Source organism: Rhea americana, unplaced genomic scaffold (assembly GCF_003343005.1).
Source record: "Rhea americana isolate MKP2758 unplaced genomic scaffold, rheAme1 scaffold_10, whole genome shotgun sequence".
Classification (NCBI taxonomy): Eukaryota; Metazoa; Chordata; class Aves; order Rheiformes; family Rheidae; genus Rhea; species Rhea americana.
Window position 1 is genome coordinate 8,404,357 of NW_028185039.1, and position 24,787 is coordinate 8,429,143.

The window sequence follows — 24,787 nt, forward strand, 5'->3', positions numbered from 1 at the left end:
AATAGGAATTAGCCTTTATTTTCCTTCTAAAGGAATGCACTGAGTGATAGAGAGCTTCCAATATGAATTTGTCTCTTTTGTAATTTTGTTAATTTGAGGTTTAATTTTCTTGCTTCCTATCTGCAGTGATGCATTGCATTGCCATAGCACAGTTATGGATTTCAGTAGTGTGGAGATGAGTTAAAAGTGTTTTCCATAGAAGAAAAACAAGTTCATTCAAATAATAGACCTCTTTTTTCCAGAGAGGTGATCATTTCCRGTAAAATTTTAAGTGATGAAGTAAAAATATTTTAATTTAATTGTTAATTTAATCTTTACAATCAGTTGTCCAGTTCTTGAGGAAAACCACGTCATGAACATGGTTGATCATCATGATGTCATCAACTATGTTAAGAGAAATCCAGTTACTGGTGTCCATAATCTTGTGCCAACATTACTCATCACTTGTTTTTTTCCTGGAAAGTACAGAAATCAGTCCACAGTTGAAGTGCTGGCATAAAGCATAGCTTGTTTTCTGATCCATGACAGTAACTTTAAACTACCATGAGAAATACTGGGAGCTGCACACTATGTGCTACTTTATTATAACTTTCTATCAGTACCCTGAAGTGTTAATTCATTAAGGAGAAATGCTTAAGAAAATTCCTGTCCATGTTTACCTCAGATAATGGATATTTAGATAGGATATTTAGTAAGGAAATTTCTACCAGATGCTGAAAAGTCAGTTTATTGTGCTGGCTGATTGTTTCTTTAAAGGGATGATAAATCCCAGATGTGAATGTATAAAATAAGAAATTATTATTTCAGATAATGGACTGTCAATGGTATTTGTAACTAATAGTGAGGAATATAAAATATGTCAGAGTTAATGATTTAACTAGCTCCTGGATGACTCTACTTCCATGTGAAAGCACCTGCTAGCTCATTTTTATGGCTCTGAATTTTGGACAATTTTGGAGGCTGACACTTCGAACTGTCCATTTCTGGAGCCAATCTGAAAGACAAAATAAAAAAATCAGTAGAGTTGTGAGACAGGAATATGTGAAATATTTCTCAGCAAATAACAGATTTGAACTTTAGTTTTCTCAGTCAAATGAAATCTGAAGCCAAATGCTGATAAGTTCAGGTAACTTCTGTCATCAATCATATGCAGAGAATCATATTTTATGCCTGTATGTTTTCTGCCTCATATCTAGACTGGAAATAGGAATGTAGAATACTTCAGAAAATGTATTTCTGTAGCACTCGTTAGTGCTAGCAAGCTGAAATAATCACAGCTATTGAGCACTTAAGTTTTTTTTTTTTTTTTTTTTTTTTTTTTGATTTTAGGCCAAAGAAAGCAACAGTAGGTCTCTCTCTTGCTCTCCTTTCTCTCTCGTCTTTGCTTTCTGCTCTCTCCTCTCTCTCTCTCTCTCCCCCCCTCTCTCCCTCCCTCCCTCCTCTGTCTCTTCCCTCTTTCTGGATTAGCCCCAGGCTTTTGAAATTCAGCAGTGATTGACGGAAGACTGTATTGGTGGAGTTAAATAGCATGATTACATTCTGGAGCTCAGATGTTGCCAACACCAAAATTACAAACAAGTTCAGTATGAAATTAAACAAATCTGTGGAAGGTGATTCATTTACAGTGTGTATAAAACATCCTGGGGGCTTAATACAACTAGCTCAGGAAATTTCCGTTCATCTAAAGCCAAGAAGGGAAAATGTCCAAGGAAAATGCCATTTATACATGTCTTGTTTCTTATATTCTTCCTGAAGTATCCATTATTTACTAACCATTATGGATTATTGGGGCCTAATGTCTAAGCCAGTGAGGATCTACTGTCCATGCATAGGTTTTCCTAACTACATATACCTCCCAGGAACTTGTAAGTCAAACAGTACTGAACAAAGATCCCAAACTACCTGGGGTAATGAGATGTTTGCCATGCTCTAGAAAGCCTATTTATCCCTATCAGTTCTGATAGTAGGAATTAAATTATTGTACCTATACAAATATATTTTCCTTAAAATGAGCTAAAGAAACTAATATGTGAATAATGATTTTTTCCCCCCTGTCATTATGTGGAAGAATCTCTGCTAAACAGCTCTCTTCTGGTTGGCTGAGCTTAGTCAACTTTTGCACTCAATAGCTTCATTTAGTTTGGCATCGGATGGCTGTGTTAGCTTAATTTCAAGTTTCATTATGATGCTTTCTTTTAGACTTCCTTCTAATATTCGTTTCAATATTACACTGAGTGGCGTGATTGATGTTATAGCTGAATCCATCCAAGCTAGGAACTGGAAGGCTGGTTTACACTCATTGTGCTGAGATAGTGTGGAGGGGTGAGGACATTACCAGAAAATTTGCTGTTCCATTAAGGTGTGTTTTTCAGAGGTCTGTTCACTAAAATACTAACTCCGAAATCTGATAGTATAAAAAAAGAGATGTGCCTGAATCAGCATAGCTTTYCTGTTTTTACCTTTACTGCTGGAATTACTGCCAAAATGAGCAGAGTGCAGCCATGGCTTGGGAGTATAATGTGCTACTGAATTTCTGGGCAACATTTTCTGGATATCTGATGGYTGATCCCTGTTTCCCATCATTTACTCAACTTTCAGGACATGCAGTAGTTCTCACAGCCTTGTATTTCTTGGAAGGGGTTGAAAAGACTAAATAAATAGTGGTCTGGGTAAAACTTAATGTGTTATTTGTGAGAACTTGAGGGGTTGGTTCTTGCTTTGAGGAACAGGAAAATACTGATGTTGACATTTAGAGAGTTATTGGGATCTAAGGCACTCAATGAAGTGTCTGGGGAAGCTCATGCCTCAGTAGTTTCAAGTTATCTGTCTTACAGAAGCAGAGCTCATGTCACTTAAACCTGGATCACATTTTCAGGACTCTCTTCTCAGCCATAAAATAAATGGCATTTGTTTGTTTGTTTTTAAAGAAAGTCTGACTCTCCTGTTCAGCTGGTCTAAAACAGTTTGCCTGCCAGAAAAAGCTGGTTTATATTGGTTTATTCTTAATTGCATTAGTCAGTACCTGAATACTCTTCTAACTTTCTAAAAAACATTATTCTACATGTCTATATTACATCTTTTTCTTCAGTAATGCAGTTATCTATCTAATATTTTTAGAAATTAAAAGGAACCTGGAAATAAAATGAGCAGGTGAAAGTAGCTAGGTCCCATCTAACCTCACTTCTTTTGATAAGCAGCTGTTCCAGGTTTCAGTATTCATTTGATTTGGGGATGAGATCAGATGCTTGGTGAAATGTGCTGAATTTATCCTTCATTATGCTATTGTAACTGGGACGAAAACTTTAATCTAAAAATATATTCCCCCTACTCAACTTTCTTTTCAAATTTCATGTTTTGATAAACTGATGCTTTGCAAGGACTTCATTACTTGGCTTTGGAGGTGAGAGCAACCGCGTGCTGCCGAGAGGTGCACAGCAGCTTTTGTGGCTGCCGCCGGCTGCCCTGATGGGCGAGGGGAGGCCTCCACAACTGCAGTTTGCAGGATRATCTTAACATCTGCCAGAGCTGCTCTTTCTAGTTCTGCGTCTGCATTTTGTGTGTGAAGATTGAAATAAAGACAGTTTGAGCTGGGAGAAAAGTTGAAGGGGAGGAGATCCATTTCCTGCTAAGGAGTTTATCAGTTAAGCGGGTTAAACTCTGTTAACCTGGGTTTTTACAGGGAAGTGCCTGCTGAATTTCCCTCTAATGAATGGGTAATGTCCAAATATCAAGGAATCTGTCTGGTGTAAGTGAGCTGAAGATCTGTGTGGAGCTGCTTAAATACATGCTGGAAGATAGAGTCACTGCTGGGGGTGAAGTGCAATCAAATAACCTGAAATGCATTTTTGTGAAAAAATGGATTGAAGAAATCATCAGTCCTTTGGATTAAAGGTTAAATACCCACTTCTCCTGCTACAGCAATATCAAAGTAGCACTTCAGAGCATTTCTGTATTGAAGCCTCATCCTTACAGTATTGTGTCTTTCCTTTGATTGCAGTGTTATTCCATATTGACCTTTTGGCATTAGGTCCTGCACGTAGTTTTAGAGATGCACAAATGAGYTATATGTCTCATTGTGCACTCCTGACATACTACTTTATCCCTTCTGTGGATTAAAAAAAAAAAAGACTGTAAATCCATCATATTTCACAGTCAACATTTTTGCACCTGCAAAATGTGCCTGCCTCCTTCCCTACAGTAGTATTTATGACCTGTAAAGTATATGCTCATGTTTAATCCAGATTTAATCAGATTCCAGATTTTACTTAATATGAAATTTAAAAGGGCTACTTTAAGGGTCATTTAAGGGATCTATTCTGCAGACTATAGAATTTATTTTTAAAAGCAAAAGGGCTGAGAAGAGGTGCTTTCTGTAGATTTTTTAAAAAAACTTTTATGAGCTGCATATGCCTAAAATTACAATAAGGGGACAAAGCTTTGATTAGTAAAAGTGTTCTTGATGCTGAGGGGGTTGAAGACGTTAAAAATACTTGTTGAGGATTCCTGTGTTCTGATACTTGCAGTAATTTCACGTATATTCCTTTGAAAGGTACATGACTGGAGCCCTAGTAAATAGCTGTCACACTGATCATATAATAAGCATTGTAAATTTTTTTGTATAGTCTCTTTGGCATTCATTTACAACTGATTTTGAAGAATAACATCTATTAATTTTTGAACCGATCTAGGCAAATTTCAAAAATAAAGATTTGATTTCATTAACTAACTTGCTTTAGAATAAAATTTATTTCATTTGTAATGAAATTCTAAAATTTAAGAACCTAATTCTTAAAAATGTAATTGACCTTTAACTATGCAGAACAAACTTCACAAGATACATAGATTAAAAAATACCCTTCCTCAGACATATAGCAAATTCGTTGAGATGCAGCTGCTCACAGTAAAATACAGTGCATGCAAACTGATATGATGGTGCACTTCATATATTGCATACATTCTGTTTTTGTGCATGTTAGACCTGCATTAGTAATAATATACAGTTCCTATGTGGCCATGAAATGAATGTATTTGGAGTATTAGAAAACATAAAGAAATAAGAGAAAAAATTGACTCTGAAGTTAATGTCCTGGATCTGACAGATGAACACTGCACCTAATGGTACTCATTTAGCAAAGAAATTAATTCTCCGGTAGCTATTGTATGTTTGAATTTGCTGTGCTAGGTGAAAATGGGAAAGTGACTTCAGTCATGCTCCAGTTTCTTTGATCCTCAAAGGAACCACAATAGTGTTTGTTCCATAGAGTTCCCTGCTTGACAGTAAAGAATAACATGTATAAACAGGACTGCATAAAAGCATCTCCTCCATTTTCTGATGCTGCAGTATACCTGGTATTAAAACACCGAGTAACTGGGAGGGGTTGACTTCCAGTGCGTTGATTACTGCTTTGTGTCCCCAGAAGCAGGGAGCAGAATGCCGTTTTAGGTTGTTCCCTTGTCTTCCTTCTCCCAGGAAGACAAAATCTCTCAAGGATCATGTAGTTATTTAAGGAAGAAAAGTAACATTTTTCAGATGAACTGTACTTCTGCTCTTGAGGAAGAAGCTGTCATTAATAAAAGGATATTTTCCCAACTTCACCTTTCAATCTCTCAATTTTCATTTTATGATTTTGGTGAAAAGTATTGGCCAGTAATGAAGATGAGGAAAATGACTGTTACATTGTGTTTTCAGCTTTTCAAAAATGACTTTGTCGTACCTTTTCCTCTAACTTCAAATTTCTCTATATAGTCATTTTTTGATTGTGTGCAACACTTTGGAGAATGAGTTTTTGTGATAGCTATTCTCATTTTTCAGCTCTCATACCTTTTAGTGACTCATAAATGTTCAGGTGCAAGACTGTCCATAATTGTTTTTCACAAATCTCCCACTTAAAATCATTACAATCARTAATACTCTTTGGGGTTATTTTAGACCTAATCCAATTCATAATTTTATAACCCCTGATATTCTCCTAGGCTGTGTGAGCTAAAATTGTCCTCACTGCCCTTTCCACTTTGTGTCTGCTAAGTCATGAAGGACACTTGCCTTTGTATTTTTTTATATAAATATTCTAAAATGTTTATTTTATCTTCTACCTGGGATTATTGCAGTGGTTCAGAGGATGTTTACAAACTTGCCGGTTTCTCAGATGAGTCATCACACTGAAGTCCTGTTCCCGTACGTTCATCAAAGATGCCTGGCACGTTTGGCTGATCCCTGGCAGTTAAAATTTTGTAGCTTGCTGCATTTCGGTCTCTGTAGTTCTCTTTCGTCTTCTTAATAATCCTTTACAGTTTTTGTAAATCTACACAATGTGACGCGGTTTTTCACTCCTGAAGTGGCTGCTCTGAAATGACAAGTTAATTGATTCATTTTAATGTGACTGAGGTTTGCGAAAGGCTCTGAGCCTTTCTTGATGGAGGGTGCTGTACTCAGCACACGTAAGCTGTTGCAGTCACCTGCGTAACTCCGAGCAGAGAGGTCAGTGCTCGAGCCGAGTCAAAGCCTCTCACCTGCGTAGTATATTTGAATTTTTCCGCCATAAGATTGAGGATCCTGGCGGTTGCCAGTCCTTCTGCAGAAAAAAGAGCAGAGGAGGCAGAAAAGGGTGAGCTGGAGCAGAGATGAGGCTGGCTGCTCCTGCTGCTCCTGCAGCCTGCCCAGCACAAGTGTCAAGAGACACCACAGATGAAGTGTTCCTGACACAGACAAAGCAGGGAGCAAACCACTGCCCTGGCAGTCTGCTGGCCAGCACAAGTGCCCACCTTGTCCTCTCCTGGAGCTGCCTTTCCTGGCCATCTTCGCAGACAGTTGTAATGGGGTCAGCATCTCAGACTTGCCTGCATTTTGCTGTTAGTATTGAGAAACTCTTCCTGAGGAAGGCTTAAAGTTCTTCAAAATGTAGTGTGTCAGGAAATTCATCTCCTTTACAGGGTTTCCTGCGATACTGTCCTGCTGGCTGGAAGCTCTGTGGTTCGTGTCTCCTTGCCCATGCACCAGGGCACATTGCGCTCTGAAGCTTTGGTCTGTGGGGAATGGTACTGCTGTAATCAGAGCATATTGAAGAGAAAATTAAGCCCTAAGAGGTTATAGAATTTATGTTGTTAATGGAGAARTGTATTTTGAGTATGACTCTGTATTTGTAAAATGCAGGTCTTTTTCAGGGCAATCAGCATTATGATTTACAGGAGGATATGGGGCAGGAATTAATAGCAGAACCTTATAGCACTCAGCACTTGTCAAGAAGGTGCCTCATGTTTTTAAATCTGTTTGTGTAATGAGATTTATTGTGACCTTCTTGAAGTAGTATAGCAAAAGCCCCAGAAAGTAATGCCTTTGGTGTTCTGAGAACTTGTGTTCCTTGCTGTGCACTMACTGGAGCTGCTGCCAAAGCTGCTGCAGGGAAAATTGGGGAGGGATCCACAGCGAGTGAGTGAAACTGCTGTTGTGCCTTGCCTTTCTCTCCCCAGATTTTAGTAATCTGCTGAATAACTAAGGAGACAAGTATTTCAAAGGTAGCACAAGGCTTTTGGCTTGAAGTCTTTTAGCAGAGATGTCTTTTTCCTCCGTATTTCCGAGTGACTCTGCTTTGACAGAACAAGAGCTGACTCTCTGATTTTTCTCTGTGTTTACCAACAGATGTTTTATATGCTTATATTGCAAAAAACAATAAATCCCAGAACAAAACAGATGACAGTTTTCACAGTATATCTTAACTTAGGTTGACTGTTTGCAGTGGTGGTCAGTGTCTATAGAGAAGAGCGTTAACTGCCACCCTGTTGCTTGAGCCACAGCCATCCATGGAGAGGGGCAAGTATCTTTCCTGAGCTCACAGGTGACTAGCTGAAGTCTAAAAGCATCAGACTGACTATGGTAATTGTCTGCTTTGCATGAGAAATCTTATAAGGCTCTTGAAAGTAATGCAAACAGTCTTTCTTCATTTTTTCCCTCATGCTCCTACCCAAAGGACACAGATTTTTGTTCCTTCTCTCCACACATACCAAAGAATGTCTCCTCAGTGCTGAATCAAACCATGTCCTTTAGAAAGCTGTTGGACTTGTRTGGAAGACTCCAAGCATGGCCAGGACTCCAGTGTCTCCTCCCCAGCAGCCTGCTGGCTGCTCCCCTGTTGAATTATCCTCAGTGCTAGGTAGCCGTATCTTATTTCCAGGTTCTGTTTGTGAAATTTCAGCTTCAAGATATCAAACACTTGCCGCCTCTATGTTAAAATACATACATTTTAGAAGGAAAAGAAGGAGAAGGTCAGATATATGGCATTAATGAAACTAAGCTGACTTTTAATTTGAGGATTGCATCACCTGAGTTTGAGGAAAAAGTGGAAAAAGAAAGGAAATGACGGTCTAGCTAACCTTTATTACCTGCAATGATTGCACAAGCCAACTTCTCTTTCTCATAGTTAATTACACTGAGTTCCAATTTGATGACTTGGAGGGTGACTGTTGGGGTAAATATCCTTGAAGGGAAGCTATAATTTACGGTGAGTAATGGAAGAATCTTCACTCTGCACTTTTTCATAGCAGTAGGTAAAATCCAACAACTTTACTCTCTTCCCCTATTTCTGTCAGTCTAGCATGAGAAGGATAGCATTTTTTTTTTCTTTAGCACCTAATTTTTGCTATCTAATCTGGAGTTCTGCAAAAGTTCAGGGTTGTGTATGAATCTATTGGTTAAATATTTAAGAACAAACATTGAATTATGGCATGCGTGGAACTAATATTTTAAAACTATCTCAGTAGGTAAAGTCTGATATGCCTAGATCTTGCTCTGTTCTGTAGATATAAAGGAAGAGCTTTATTAACATACACTGATTTATGCTTCTGGCAAGTGTGATTCCAAAACTTCAACAGCAGCTGAGTTCACAACTGGTACATACTGCATAGTGATACAATATAATTGAAGTTGATGCCGTGGTACCTGCTTGTGCCACRGTTAATATATTTTTATAACTCCCTTTCCATGTAGACAGGTCCCAACTGTTTATAAACAGCATTTTCTCAGCCCCTGTCATTTGCATTCCTTCAGAAAATTTCAGCTGGGCTCGGCTGTGATGTGCCACGACTCTACCAAGACGCAGAGCTGCAGCACCGAGCTGCGGCCCRGGGCCAGGGTGGGGTCAACGCCTGTCCTCCCCCTTCCCTGACTTGGATGGCATGGGCAAAGACCTTGAAAAGGGAGACTGTGTTTTGGGGGGTAGACAGTATGTACAACATTGTGTAAGTGGTCTTTGAATGGGCTGGATGACAGGTTTTTCCTATTGCCATTGTATTCTGCTTGTCCTGTTGTGCAAGTGATAGAAATCTATATTGCAGTATTAAAGGTTTTGGCTGCAGTTGAAGGCATCTATGCAAAATATAGTTATTTTTTATCTTTTTCCCTTTAAAGATTGCRTATGAATTTCTTTAGGTATAAGAGCGCTATTTCTTGGATGCAGGTCTGCTGGTGCCAAGTGATTTGTTCTTCCAAATGGCCTCCTCTTCCTATGTGTGCATGTTCGTTGGCTTTCGTTGTAAAACATCCGTGCATCTACCTCTTCTAACTTCAGCTTTACAGTAGTCCTTAAAAATTATCTCTGTAGGATGCTACCCTTTTTGGCTTTCCTTATTTTTGTTCTCCTCTGTTTCATCATGTTCAGCATATACCTTGGAGAATGGGATTCTCCCATTCTTACAGTTTAGGTAGGTGGGGTGAAAGGTTTGAAATGTTCCCCAGCAAGTTTCTATATTCTTGCTGTGCTCCAGGTACACAGATAACATGTTTAGAACAATGAATTGTAAAGAAATATTTTCTATATTTTTTAAACAAAACTTTAGATAGCTGTACCAGATATATTATTACCTTCCTCTGTCTTAGCAAAGACTACTTCCACCTTCATTGTTTAATTTTGGCAAAAGAGAAAAAGATAAAGGTGTGCAGAGAAAATGTTAAATCATGTTTTCAGTCTCATTTAGTATTTTAAATAAGTGGTTCATTTTATTTCAATTCTAAATTCTCTATTGTCATTTCTGTAGTCTTTTGATATTTTGACTCTCAAGATACTACCCATTTTTATAGCAAAGATGCATAGGTAACGGGTCAAGACATTCTGTAGCTTGGTTTCAGTGTATTTGTTAGCAACATCTCTTAAAATAGAAGTGCAAAACTGATGTGCCCTACTTTCCCCTCACTAAAAATAGATGCCGTTTGTTAATTTTAGATACAGTTGAGTTGCTTATGTAATTAATGATATCAAAGAATCTGTATGATATTCAGCRGGGTCCTAACATCAAGGGCAAAAGACGTCTGACAAATACTGTCCCCAGTGATTTGGTTTTAAAATGTTTTCTTTTATTTCAGGAAGCTGGATGCTTTCATCTATGATGCAGCGGTGCTGAACTACAAAGCTGGAAGAGACGAAGGCTGCAAGCTTGTCACCATAGGAAGTGGATACATCTTTGCCACTACAGGCTATGGAATAGCACTTCAGAAAGGATCACCTTGGAAGAGACAGATTGATCTAGCCCTCCTTCAATTTGTTGGAGATGGTATGGACCAGTCTTCTCCTCCCTCCCCCCTTTTATTTCCCCCCTCTGTGTATGCACAGATAATGTAGTAGCTCTGAGCCTTTTACTGCTGGTCTCTTAGAGAGTCTTTAGAAACAAACAAATAAAACAGAGGAGTAAAACAATTTCTAGATGCTAAGACAAGAATTCTCTTCCACTCCATTCTAACTCTCCAGGAATGCTTGCATCTGTTTTCAGCAATGGTTAATACTCTCATATGTCTATATATGTGTGTGTGTATATATACACAAATATATATATACATAACAAAGTATAACAAAATAGTGTTGACCTCAGTGTTAGCATTTTAGATTTTTTTTTATTGCCTTTGAGCAATCGCTAAGGATTTTTTACTTGGCAGACGTGTAGTCTTTCAGTACGGTCAAATATCTGATCTATGGCTGGTAGAGGACTGGAGGAGATATAATCATCATGACTGATGGATTTTATCTTGGGTACAGGGAGAAATACCAATATCATCATTATTGGTCTGTTGGGTTTAGAGACTTATTTATGAAAGAAACAACATTTACTTCTCTGAAGTGATGTATATGTGACCCATGAAAATAAGTTTCAAGCAGTTTGTGTGATCTTGTTTTAAACACTTGGATGAAATTGGCTAAAATACTTGCTTTATTTTTCTATTTTTGCTAATGAGCAATAAGAAGTCTTAGATGTTGAAATTCTGACCCATTTACAGATAGGAACTTGAACCAGAGAAATTGAATTATTCATCCCAAATGACAGGAGAAAACACTGGTAGAGCCTGAAAGAGGATCTGAGGTGTCTTTTCAAATGTGGGTTCCCCACTTTAGATGTTGCCAGGGCATCACTGAAGTTTTCATTCTTTTCAGCTTGCATCTTCTTCATGCTTTCTCTTTTGTCACTTTTGGTACTTTCTCATCCAAGAAAAGAAATGAAATCACAGATAAAGAAAATAAACTAAATAGAGGACAAAATATTTGAAGCAGTTCAAGGAAGAAACTCCTCAAAATACCAAGGGTACTGACTGTATCTATATGTATCACTGTGTCTCCAGATTTTCAGGGAGAAAACAAAAAGACTTGGAGGGAAGAAGGGACTGTCTTATCATGTGCATACACTTTGACCTGTGGATTTATATAGGCTGTGAATATTTGTGTTGCTAACCTGTTTTTAGTAGCTGAAAATAAAACAAGTAAGTGTCTACAAAACTCGACATTAAAACTTCCACACGAGTACTTTATAAAATAACAATGGAWACAAATGGCATCCAGTCTGAATGAAGCCTTGTCCTGAAATGTCTGCTGGCTCTCATGTTCATCATTGCTCAGATATTCCTTCAGAAGACAAGAGTAAATTCTGAATGCCTGAACAGTAGGAATTATGAATATGTCTGTGGCATTTTTGCAGTGTCATTTAGAAGGTGTCCTGAGCAACCCATGAACACCAAAATGTACATTTCCTCTTAAAAAGACTCTCTAAACTTCTTCAAAAAGTGTTGTGGGCACAATGTAAAAGCCAGCAAATAGACGTATACAATGAGTAAGAAGGGTTGTGGGTACATTTCCTTCAATCCYAGAGTTCAGGCCAGCATCAATTTGCTGTGTCACTAAACATCTCTTTGAAGTTATCAAGTGAGACTAAGAGTAAATATAGTTGCAGGGGAAGGAGAGTCTTGAGATGCAAGTCCTGGCAAAGCTACATTGGACTCTGAGGTTGTTTAAGTAAATAGGCATATACAAATGAATGTGTAAGTACTTCTGTCGCATGTGCAGCCTCTGCAGAATTAATTATTCTTTACAACTAAGCCTATAAAACAGCAAAACCTACTGAATTATTATTCAGTGTGTGTAATAGAAAATTCATCTAATTATGGAATAATTTCAATGAATGATTATAAATCTAGTGAGTATCATAAATGTAAGAAAAAATTCCTAGTGAGTTGTACAAACACAGTTTCTTGATATGAATGTTATGTTAATGAGAGAAGGAGAGAACCCTTTGGCTGATACTTGCTAGATATTTGGATAGGACCAAGTACTTTATTTAAAAGTATATCTGATTGGGCCTACAAAAATCATGATTTCATCTCTTCTGCATTTACACTATGCTGAGATTGATACTTGAAATGTCTTTTAAAGCTTTAAATTTCCTCTGCATATATCTCTTTCTGCATCTTCATGCATTGCACAGAGCTATTTTTTCCTTGTTTCTTCCATATTGTTCTTCTATCTGAGCCAATTCAGTAATACCTATGAATGAAATGTTTGCCCAGTGTCTATGAACCTTCTTCCTCTTCCTCRCTGATATAAAACATCAAACTCAAGTATTACTGACTTGTTAGTGCCAGAGTATCTTTTCATACTTTCCAGAACACGGTACTTTTTTCTGCACTAATGTGAATGGTTTTGGACACTCATTTGTGTCTTGTTGACACTGGAAAAAAAWTGAAGTAGATACAGAGGGATGTGATTTTGTGTTGGGAACAGCTTTAGGCTTAGAGCGGGTGAATTATATGTAGATATATGTAGGTGGTGGGTAGCGTTCTGATCCCAGGGAGAGTTCCTCTGGGTGGACAAATCATACTTTTAATGATCATACTGGGAATTGAACTCTGAAGTCTCAGTGGGAGGAGGCAGGTTACAAGGTGACGCATTTGCTCCTCTAACAAGGGAAAAGGGGAGGCAGAGTGAAGGAAGWTGAGGAAGAGCTGTTCAGGAATTTAAGGAATAACTACCTAGGTCTCACAAACAGAATTATCCCCCAAGTGTTTCATCACTTGGGCTGTGCAGGTTCGTATACGTAGCTCAGTTTCTAGAAAGTTGAGAGGAATAGGCATTTGTTAGTAATCACATTAATTGCTTTGGACCACTGAATCTTTTTTAATACACTGAGACAGGAGTTGTTCTTTCTTGTATAGAGGATGCACGAGTGAAGTGTATTTCTGAGTGAATTTCTGTGTTTGTACGTTCGCTGTCTGCACGTCGCATCCCATTATCTGTGCAGACTTCCTGCTGACAATTAGCATCTGCRGTTTTATTTAAAATAGCTGCTCATCAAGGTAATTCTCTAAAGAGCACTGTTTGTTGTGCTAATATGGGGCTTGCTGTAGTCACAAGAGCAATCTTTTTTTTAACTGAGAAATAAAAATATTTCTGTTGAGAAACAGAAGAATATTTCTTAGTGCTGTATTGAGAAACAGAAGCACCGAGTCGTTCATAAGCAGCTGAGATGATACGGCTGCTAAGAAACAGCACCGTCACTTTGTTTGGATCTTCCGCCCACAGCAACAGGGATCTGTCAGCCCAGAAACACTGTGCGCTCCCAAGAATTACGCGATATCTGCTCTGATTTCTTCTATAAACCTGTGTGAAGAGCGGTTGGGCCGGCTGACGTACCCGGAATCCAGCGTGTCACCCTAGCAGCCGGCGAGCTGGGTTTTCTTGCCGACCGCTCAGCGCGGCGCAGGCCGTGTGCCCTCGCCGCGCCGCGCCGCCGGCCTGCCGCCCGCGGGCCGGAGCGGCCCTGCGAACTGCCCCCTCCCCGCGGGCTGCAGGCCTGCGTGTGCTCAGTACTCCTTGGGCCTTGGGGTGCGCRTTGCCTTTTGCAGCAGAGTGGTGTTTCTGATTTATGTCTTCTTGATTTGTGAGCTAACGAGGCTGCTGAACTGCAAAGGGCGCYGTGGCTTCACGCGGGCTCGGAGCGAGCGAGGCGTAGAGCTCGCGAGGAGAGGAGGCTCTTGCCTGTGCGGGATGCAGCAGGAACAGGGGGACGAAAGACACATGACAGCACAAAAAGATGGATATGAGGAACAGGAGAAGGCTGGGTGAAGAAGGGAAGTATGGAAAGGGTTGGGAGAGTATCAGCCAGCTGGCCAGGTGGAGCATCTGCTGCGTGTCTAGTATTTGAGAGCCGTGGTGCTCCCTGCAGGCCAAGGGCTGGGTCCCAGGAAGGGCTGGGAGGAGATCTCCAGCAAAAGAGGGGCAGCTCCTGTGGCTGTGTTAAGCACTTGACCCTTAAAGCTGCAGTCTTTAAAGCAATTAGAGCCACGAGGATGTGAAGAAAAATACTGGTTTTGTTTGGAGTTTCCACAGAGAATCTGTTATCCTCTTCCTAATACCTTTCGATTCTGGTTAATCTTTATGTGCTTTCAGGATGGTTTAATTCACTGACTCAGAATTATTYTACTGGATGGATAATTGCTTCCCACTCCTTAGGGGTAACAGGTAACTGTGGAAATAAGATTTGCCCCCTTAAATCTGGCAGAGGAAAGCTCTGTGCRTTTTTTTCATGTTTTAGCATAACCCTTCCAAATCGCTGTCTAGATTATAAGAAAGTGTAGCGGTGTGACTCACACTAGCTGTTAAAGACCGAGAAGGAAATATGTATGTGATTATAAGGACATATTTTCAGTGCGTGCTGCCTAGGCAGAATACACCCACAATCSCAGTGATTTTGTGTTTATATATTTAGTGTCCTCCTTAAGCACTGGGTGGAACAAATGTGACTGGAGAGTGTGAGTGCGTAAGTGGGGGGTGTTTGTGTGGCTGAACAAGAGTGGGAGGGACTGTAATATTGGAAGTCGTGCCTAACAGTTCTGCTTTAATTCATCCCTCAGTAATGGGGTCATGCAGACCACAGTCATTAGCTCACAATAAGTTTATTGCTATTAGTCATCTGTGTTCCTTTTATGATTTTTTCAAGGGAATTAACTCAGAAAATTCACACTGTTTTGGGGGTTCTGGGAAAAAACTGGATTCTAAAGGTCATTGTGCTTTTATATAATATATTACATGCAGCATACTGTATGGTTCATATAACTAGGTCACATTGGAATTGATGAACTTATTGAACCAAACACGCTTCARCCAATTTGGCTTCTGACTCGTCTGCTCAGGGCAAAGTCTCTTACATTAGGATTTCAAAATGCTGGGGTACTACCTTCCTCCTCTGWCATGCAGGGAAAGTTATTACCAAAGCACGTGTGAAACAGTCTTCCTAAATTTGAAAGCTATGCAGTTTGTATTGTATAAATAAGTAGATGAGCCTGCTGCTGTAGCCACAGTCTTTTGAAAATGATGCCCCTGTCATAAATTTGATTGATGGAGAAGTATATATTTAACCCCTTTACTCAAGATTCATAACTGATATGTATTGGTTTTCATGTATGCTGTGTCCTTAAGCTGAACCTCAGGTTAGTGTTGCCCCCATGGCAGCATTGCTAACAGCCTGGGCCTCTTCATGCTGTCTTCTCCACTGCATGCACCGTTGCCTCCTCCCAGCTGGGCCTCCTGCAGGCTAAGGGCACGTGCTGGAGCCAGAAGTCTGCCCCCCTTCAGCCATAAAACAGAGCCTAAACACAGCCAAATCCCATCTTCGTTTGCACCTTCAGGATACTATAATATACTGAGGTAAACGTAGATGAGATGGGAATTTGGCAGTTGGTCCTTTCCTTCCTTACCCTACACAGACTCCTGCCAGTGCTGTAGACTACATGATGGTTGCACTGTGCAAAGTAGCATAGTAGAGAGGAGAATTAGTATTTCCAGGCAACTCTGATTCGTGCATGGCAATTTTTTTTGGTGTCGGAGAGCAATGTGGCTTTGCAGTGCAGTTACGGTTGCCTGGGAGGCGTGTGGCATGGCCTGGGCTAGCTGCAGGGATCACCCATTTGCACAGCTCTGGGGGCTGCAAATACCCTTGTGTGRTGGATTTCAGCATGTAAACACAATCTTTCATCCATGCTTATGAGAGCATTAGTCCATTTCAGAATAGTCCCTGTCAGAGAGCCCTCCACAAGATTATTCCTTTCTCAGTTTGCTTTKGGTTTGCTTTTTCTATTCTGTACTGTTGGCACCTCGATGCCRTTTCTGTTTTGAGATAGCAGTGAGGGTAAAGGCTGGCACTGAAGAATCAGGGAGCTGTCGTTTGTGAACAGCACATCAAATGTTAAAAATCTTTTATTGGATTCAGAAGGGACATAAAACAGATTTCTTCTCTCCTAATATGTGAGAATAATTAAATAGATTAAAATGAAGATGAGAGCTTTTTGAAAATTCCCCTCAGACTACTTAAGGAAGTAGTTGAGGCAGTCTGTGAACCATTAGTAATTATCTCCAGGAACCCAGGGAGGATGGATAATATCATAGATGGCTAAAGTAGAGCAGAAAAACATTTGTCTTTTTTAAAAGAAGAAAAATAAGAACTTGGTGAATTATAGACTTTAACTTCAGTGCTTAAAAAATACAAAAAAAAATTATTCAGCAATTTATTTCTGATTTTGAATTTTCCAATTACAAATCTTGCAAAACTAATGCATCTTACTTACCTGATAGGATACCCATTCCTCTAGATGAGGTAGATAAGTGAAATGCAAGTAAAGAATAAATTCTTCACAAGGACTGCTACAATTGCTTATTTCCTTTTCCAGTTAGYCCATGCTTTGATTGTAATTACTGACTATATGTTACTGCTTATTCTTCCCTTCCATAACCTTTATTTAATGGTTTCTTTACAGGTATTTCTCATCTGTAGAGCTAATTTCAAAGTCATACCTCAGTCATGCATTATTTCTTGAATTTCCTCCCCTACAACACTCCATCCCAAGCTCTTCTGACGTTTGTTTTCCTCCTTGGGACGGTTGCGTGCAGTGCACCTTCTCAGTGTGGATGGTGCCTGGGACCTCGGAGAGCTGTTTGGCCCTGTTGTGGGTCTGGGCTGAGCTGGCCGTGTTCCCGAGGCACAGCCTCGGTTAGCTTACCTCCCGAGAGCGAGCATCAAAGGAGGTAAACCATAGCAGTTGTTGGTTTGGGAATACTTTTTAGTAGATTAAGCTCTACCCAGAGCTGTACTGGCTGACACGGTGGCCTTTGGTGCCTGTTAGCGAGTGTAGGGAGGCGAAGGATCATAAAAATTTATCCTTTTTTTTTTTTTTTAACAGATCATGAGGAAGGCATCATACAAATATTGAGGAGCTGTCTTTCCCCTTCACTTAAAAAAAAAAAAATCTTACCCCTAAATAGCTTTTCCTTAAGTGCATTTCAGTATGTRTTTATCTTGCTGGATGCATGTGTAGATGTAGGGACAGAAACACTCAGAAAACAAAAATAATAACAGTGGAAAGATTTCTAAGGCAAACAGCTTTAACCACCAGTATCTTAATTTGGGAAGATGCTGCCTCTGCTGGGGTGCTGGTTTAGTGAGAACCGGAGGGGCTTGGGACCTTGGGACTCTCCCAAGATGCTGGGCCGAGGGGATGGGGCTCTGGGGCCCTATGGGTGCCCCTGATGGGGAACTGGGGAAAGGGAGGCTGCAAAAGGGCAGCGTGCTTTTCCGCTCAGAGGGGATGGCTGCAGGGGTAGATGACACCAAACCTTGCAGAAAAGGGTTAAGGGCTATGATAAGGAAAAACACGCAGTGCTGCCCTTTGATCTGTAGCTTTCCTATGTCTGGATAATGATGTTTTTATTGTGAAGAACTCTTTCCGAGGATGCATTGGACAGTTTGTTTATCACTCATTTCCAGAGGAGAAAGTGTCAAATATGTTAGCAATGCTGCACTAAAATGCTTGAGAAATAAAGATGTTTCTGGAGTATTCAACAGCAGAACACTCAAACTGCATGGTTGTGTGCAAACAGCAGTGGAAGCAGTGAGCACCATATACATAGGAACAAACCCACGAGAAGTTCAGAGACATCTAAATACTCTTTGCCCTGTAACCTAAAAACATTGTAAATAGTCTTAAATTACCACCGAGAGAGCTAGAATTTTGCTGTTTATTAGAGGGAAGAGCATATTCTTTCTCAGTTCTCAGTGTTTCTTTCTCAGTGTTCTCAGTGAGTAGGGCAGAGGCTCAGCTCTCTGCTGAAACGATTCTTTAAAGTAGTTGCTTATACTGCTTCTGATAGGAATGAGGCAGGTTTCATGCTGCAGTGGTGTAGAAGTGAACACTTACCTTCCTGTAGGCACAATACAGTTATTCATGAATTTTGCAGATTAAACRTACTGTGAACATATTAAACAAAATAAAAACTTCTTCCTTTTGTCAAATATGCTCAAGAGTCATTCATTTTCTAGTCTTAGCTAGTGTCATAGTATACTTTGTTACTGAAATCTGGAACTATTCATTTAATCTTTAATCTCGTCCACACATGGATGGATATAGAAATTGATTATGGTATGACATTCCTGCTAATAAGTGTCTGAAATGAACATAAAAAGCCTTAAAATAAGTCTGATTAATATWTATAAGTATCTTGAGAAACCCTGTGAGATGCAGACTTGAACTCCATTAACACATAGTTCACTGAGGCCTGGCAGTTATATATGTTGAGGTTGTTGCCTTACATTTCCAAGGTCTTACTTATAGAATATTTGAAATTTTTACTTGCTAATTAGAACTGTGCACATATGGAGACTACTGAGCTCTGCAGTRTCCAATAATCCACACTTCTGATCTAGTATATTGCTATAGGTGTCATCACCCTATGTATTCACATCAGAAGTTAGACTACCTAAATTTGAGAGAGACAATACTGCTCGAAAAAGACTTGAGTCTTTTAAATATTTTTTCTGAATGAAAAATTTAACTATTTCCAGGGTCCAGAACTTTGAATTCCAACTGCAGGCCAGTTTTGGAAGTGGCTGACTTTTATAAGGAATTGACCCACACCCCCATTCAGAAATTCCTTATGTCTGAGGGGTTTGCGAATCAAAATCATATCCTARTGTGCTTTATAAACCAAGTATGTTTTAATTTTAAATGCAAATTATCACAAACGGTTAAACATGAAATATTATGCATTCTTGAAATATCTTGAGTAAGAAAATAATGGACAGGAAGGGCAATAAAAATATCTGGCATTTTTGACAGTTTTATAGGATCAACTGTTTTGAGGTATTATTAGAGTTAAATGTGTAACTTTTATAGATATATATACATATGTGTATACACACACACACACACAGACATATATATATATATAAATAAATATACATATAATGCTGTAAATGAGAAACTGATTTATATGTGCAGACCGGAGTTACTAGCCGAATCTGTTCATTGCTAGATAATGTCATTTCATGAATGCAGTACCTTAATGATTCAGTGCTGTACAACCTATAAAATTGTGTTGGGTTACTGTGGAATATTACTTAGTGATTCCTCTCACTGTCAGCTCTAAGGGAAGGGATATTACAACAGCAGTATTTGTGAGGCTCTGGAAATGCGGTGTTCTTCACAGCTTGCCAGGGCACTGTCGTTTGTCTTGATTCAAACAAGGATAATTTGTTTCTGTAGTGATGTTTTTTGGAAAGGTTAGTGGATTATCAATAGTTACTTTAGATGTACATGCCAAAGGGAAAGAAATGCATAGGAAACAGTAATAAAAAATGGAGTTAAATTCCTCCATGAATTTTGTTATGAGTTGTAGAAGGGCACAGCAGTCAAATCAAATTGATGTTTGACAGTCTTGGGAGATGAGAATTTTCCTGTGGGAAAGAACAAGGGCTGATTGTCAGAACTTCGGATACTGATGCTCATGCCATAAATACYGCTTTCTGTTTTGGACTTTATAATTATTTTTTTCACCACCCCAGTCTTGTGCTCCACTTCCAGCTCAAGCATCCAGATTATCTGTGCGCTGCAGCTTTCCTATTGCCCCAGCACTTTATCCTGTAAACTGCTATTGCACAGCAGCTTAGTGATTTTTCTGGTCTAGCTTTAAATAGTTGGAAAATCAATGCATCTTCTGTCCGCATTCTGCTAATGATATATGGACCATAATTGCTGAAAATGTATTCCTTATTACAGAGGTCACTGGTAGGGATTAGGGAGCTGTAGCATGAGAATTCTTCCCCCAGACCAAAGCCATATATCCTCATATATCTCACCATGTTTTTCTAGGGAACATCTGGAAAGACCTGAGGTCCAAGCCAGTGACTATCTAAGGGGCCTAAGGTCSAGGCATAGATATCAGATTTAAAGCCCGTGCTGTTTGAGAGATCTGTAAATATTGTCTCTGTGGCTGAATCTGTGTGTGTATGCACATTTGCTGCATGTGCTCGGGCTTGCTGCTTGCAGACAGGCAGATGGGAACAGCAGCAGTGGTATCTATTGGACTGGGACAGGAATAACCCCCTGGGTCCAAGAATGCATTAAATTCAGTTCTGGTGGCTCAAGAAGGAGGAGTCCCCTGGGAGGGAAGCACAGCAGGCTCCACTCTGTGTAGCAAGTGATACTAATAATAACAGAAGAAAGTTACTCCTAACTCGTAAGTCCTAAAATCTGAGAACATCCAAAACTAGTGTGCTGTGAGTCAAAGTCTGCTGTATTTGCAACTGCTTAGTAGGTAAGACTAAAATGCATCACAAACGATGCATTAAATGGTGCTATATTTTTAAACCAATAATGACTTCCCCATACCATGGACTTTTATAGTTTACCTTGTACTGTGAGCACTAATTTCTGAATTCAAACTCTTTTGATTGCTTGCTGTCCCTAGGGGAAATGGAAGAGTTGGAAACACTGTGGCTGACTGGTATTTGCCACAATGAGAAGAATGAAGTCATGAGCAGCCAGCTGGACATAGACAACATGGCAGGAGTGTTTTACATGCTTGCAGCAGCCATGGCCCTCAGTTTAATAACCTTTGTCTGGGAGCACTTATTTTACTGGAAACTTAGATTCTGCTTCACTGGAGTCTGCTCAGACAGGCCAGGATTGTTGTTCTCGATCAGCAGGGTTAGTATTACTTTCATCCACCCCCTTGAAGCAACAGAAAATATAACCATTGCCTCCCTAAAGCCTTCTGTCTTTCCTCTTATCCCTACAGTAGACATTTAAAATGCACATTTTTAACTGTGACAAAGCGATCGAGGGGTTTAGRATGCGCATGCCCTCCATGGGAAGTCCTTACTGCACCAAGTCATTCTAGGATATGAATTAGGATATGACAGGATAATCAGTAGTCAAATACTGAAATCTAATATGTTTGGGGGAAAATTTTGATGAAGGAATGTTAGAGTTGCTCAGATATGGGAAAAGCATTAAATATATGCAACCATTAAAAAAAGAAAGAAAAAAKAAGCACTGAATTGATGATAAGTGTTAACTCTCAGCTTTGGGTATATCTTAAGCAAGTAGATTTTAAGTGATAAAAGTATATTGGAATATTTTTGACATAAGTTTTTCCTGATGGCAAACTTCAATAAACCATTTGAAAAAACACCAACCACAAGTATCATTTATATGTTTGGTTAGAAACTAAGGCATTTTTTAATGAGAACTTTACCAATTCCAAAGTGCCTTTATGTACTTAAGTAACTGATATTTGCAGTAGAATCAGGGAAGTAGGTGCTTACTCTTAYATTTTTGTCAAATATTTTTTTTCTTTTTTTTAATGTATAGCACTTTCATTAGCTAATCGACTTTGTGGGATTTTTTTATATAGCTGAGGAGAATTGAAAATGATACTAAAATGCCCAATTGCTTAAAAATGTACTGAAATTACTCTCGTGAGTAAATTGTTCTATATTGGAACTGCATTTAAAATACTCTGCCCTATACTGTTGGGGAATCTCTACAAAAGCATATGTACTCTAACCTCYGTAATTTGCATTTGAACTTCATGCTTTTGGCTTTTCACACGTGAAATTCTCCTAACTACTGTGGGGAAAAAAGTATGTGTTTCAAAGGCAAATTTATGAGAAATACAAGATCACAGGGTCTGAAATGTTAATTGAGCTCACAGGATTGACTAAAGAGGTTGGAGTTACAAGATGGACATCAGCCTTTTGCTCAAAATGAACTCAATTTCAGATTGAGCTGATATTTTTAAAATATATTCTAAGACAGGAAACAAGAAAGCTGACATGCCATGGCCTTTTGCTTGTACCTACAGGGAAGAATATTTTAAAAGGACAGATACGTACTTTTAATCTTTCCACTCATAATTAAGCAATGTTWAATTTTTCTTTGTTGCTAGTAATAAAATAGATTGTAGTAAAGTAAAGATTTAAAATTTGTTTTATATTACTCCTATTACAGGGTATTTATAGCTGCATTCATGGAGTACACATCGAAGAAAAAAAGAAATCTCCTGACTTTACTTTGACCAATTCCCAAACCAACATGCTAAAACTACTACGAACAGCAAAAAATATGACCAATATTAATCCTTCAAGAATCAACTCCCCCAAAAGAACAGCAGATTTTATTCACAGGGGTTCCTTGATTATGGACATGGTCATGGATAAAGGGAACTTGATATTTGCAGATAACAGATCCTTTCAAACAAAGGACAACTTCTTTGGTGACAACATGAGTGAACTGCAGACACTTCCTGGCAATCGACACAAGGACAATCTTAACAACTATGTTTTCCAAGGTCAGCATCCTCTCACACTGAATGAGTCAAATCCAAATACAGTAGAAGTTGCAGTAACAGCAGAAGCAAAAGGGAACTCCAGACCCAGGCAGCTTTGGAGGAAATCTGTTGAATCTTTACGTCAAGAATCTGTACGTCAGAGCCAAGGTTCCCAAAGAGAAAATGGGTCAGAGGAAAACAGGCAGCTTTCAGTGAAAAGCCAAAGATACCTTCCGGAAGAGATTGTCCATTCAGATGCGTCAGAGACATCAAGCCGAGCCACTTGCCATATGGAACCTGAAAACAACAACAAGCAGCACAAAACCAAGGACAACTTTAAAAAAAGGACAGTGGCATCAAAATACCCAAAAGACTGTAGTGAAGTGGAGCTGACATATCTGAAAACCAAGCAAAGCTCTCCACGGGATAAAATCTACACAATTGATGCTGACAAGGAGCCAGGATTTCGCCTGGACGCCCCCCCATATATCGAAAACATCGTCCTTCCTGAAGCTATTGAATTTCCTGATGTTTACCAAGATCACAATGACAACTACAGGAAAGCAGATCATGTTAACAGGACTCCCTTGCAGAATGAAGACAGTCTTCCAAATAATGACCAATATAAACTTTATTCAAAGCACTACACTTTAAAAGACAAAAATGCTTCCCTGGTTGATATGAATGATAGGTACAGGCAGAATTCCACCCATTGTAGGAGCTGCCTTTCCAATTTGCCCACTTATGCGGGACACTATACAAGCAGATCTCCCTATAAATGTGATGCATGCTTGCGGACGGGGAACCTCTATGACATTGATGAAGATCAAATGCTGCAGGACACAACGAACTTATCACTCCCTGAAGAAGTCTATGAACATGGTTGGGCACAGAATAATGCTCTGCAATATCATAAAAAAAACAAGCTGAGGATTAGCAGGCAACATTCTTTCGATAATATCCTCGATAAGTCCAGGGAAATTGATATGGGAAGACCCTCTCGTAGTATAAGCTTGAAAGAAAAAGAGAAGTTTCTAGAAAGTAGCCCATATGCAAACACGTTTAGTRTTCCCTCAAGCAAACTGTTGAGCACCAAGGCCCCATTTTTAACTCATGCTCTAGAGGACAGTAAGCGGAGCAAGTCCCTGTATCCTGATCACACCGCAGATAATCCCTTCCTGCACTCGTATCGTGATGACCAGCACTTATCTCTTAGGCGAAGTCCAGTTGATCTTTATAAACACTCATTGCCATCAAGAGGAAGAAACGATAATTATTTAAGGTCCTCTATAAAATCTACAGCATCATACTGTTCCAGAGATGGTCGGATACATAATGACATGTACATTTCAGAGCATGTTTTGCCTTATGTTGCAAATAAGAATAGCGTGTACTCAACTCCAAGAGTTCTAAATTCCTGTAGCAATAGACGTGTGTGTAAGAAAATGCCTAGCATTGAATCAGATGTTTAAATTTTCCAAGAATACTTTATCTATAGGGGAAAATAGTTGCCACCATCTTAGAGGGAGAATTTRTCCTTTAACAGTATCCTGCTATGGTAAATGATAAGTAAACCTCTCCCTTCCCCAGTGTACTTTTGTACATGAATAGGTAAACTAGTAGGCTCTTTACCATCCTTTTAAAACATGTCTTGTTAAAAAGGAAAAAAAAATAGCCATTTATGTATGTTTTATATATAAATGGCAAGCTATTCTGAAATAGCCCCAATATATGTTGGCAACTATGTTGTTTTGTATCTAATTATTTTGCTATTTTGGTTATTCTAATATATGTTGCTAAGTATCATTCACTGTATTTTTGTCCTTAGAAATGTTTAGTGGTTTTCTAATATTGGATAAGCAATATGGTATGCATGTAGTATG

At 39.2% G+C, this 24,787-nt stretch overlaps 1 protein-coding gene across 1 annotated transcript in view; it reads left to right on the forward strand.

The window, feature by feature from the left end:
• Window positions 1-24,376, forward strand: part of GRIN2A (glutamate ionotropic receptor NMDA type subunit 2A) — a 177,071-nt gene extending 152,695 nt beyond the window's left edge. The window contains exons 10-12 of the mRNA XM_085300716.1: window positions 10,352-10,539; window positions 21,042-21,280; window positions 22,586-24,376. Of these exons, the coding sequence (XP_085156842.1) occupies window positions 10,352-10,539; window positions 21,042-21,280; window positions 22,586-24,376 (2,218 nt within the window). The remainder of the gene's footprint in view (window positions 1-10,351; window positions 10,540-21,041; window positions 21,281-22,585) is intronic.
• The last annotated feature ends 411 nt before the right edge of the window (window positions 24,377-24,787 follow it).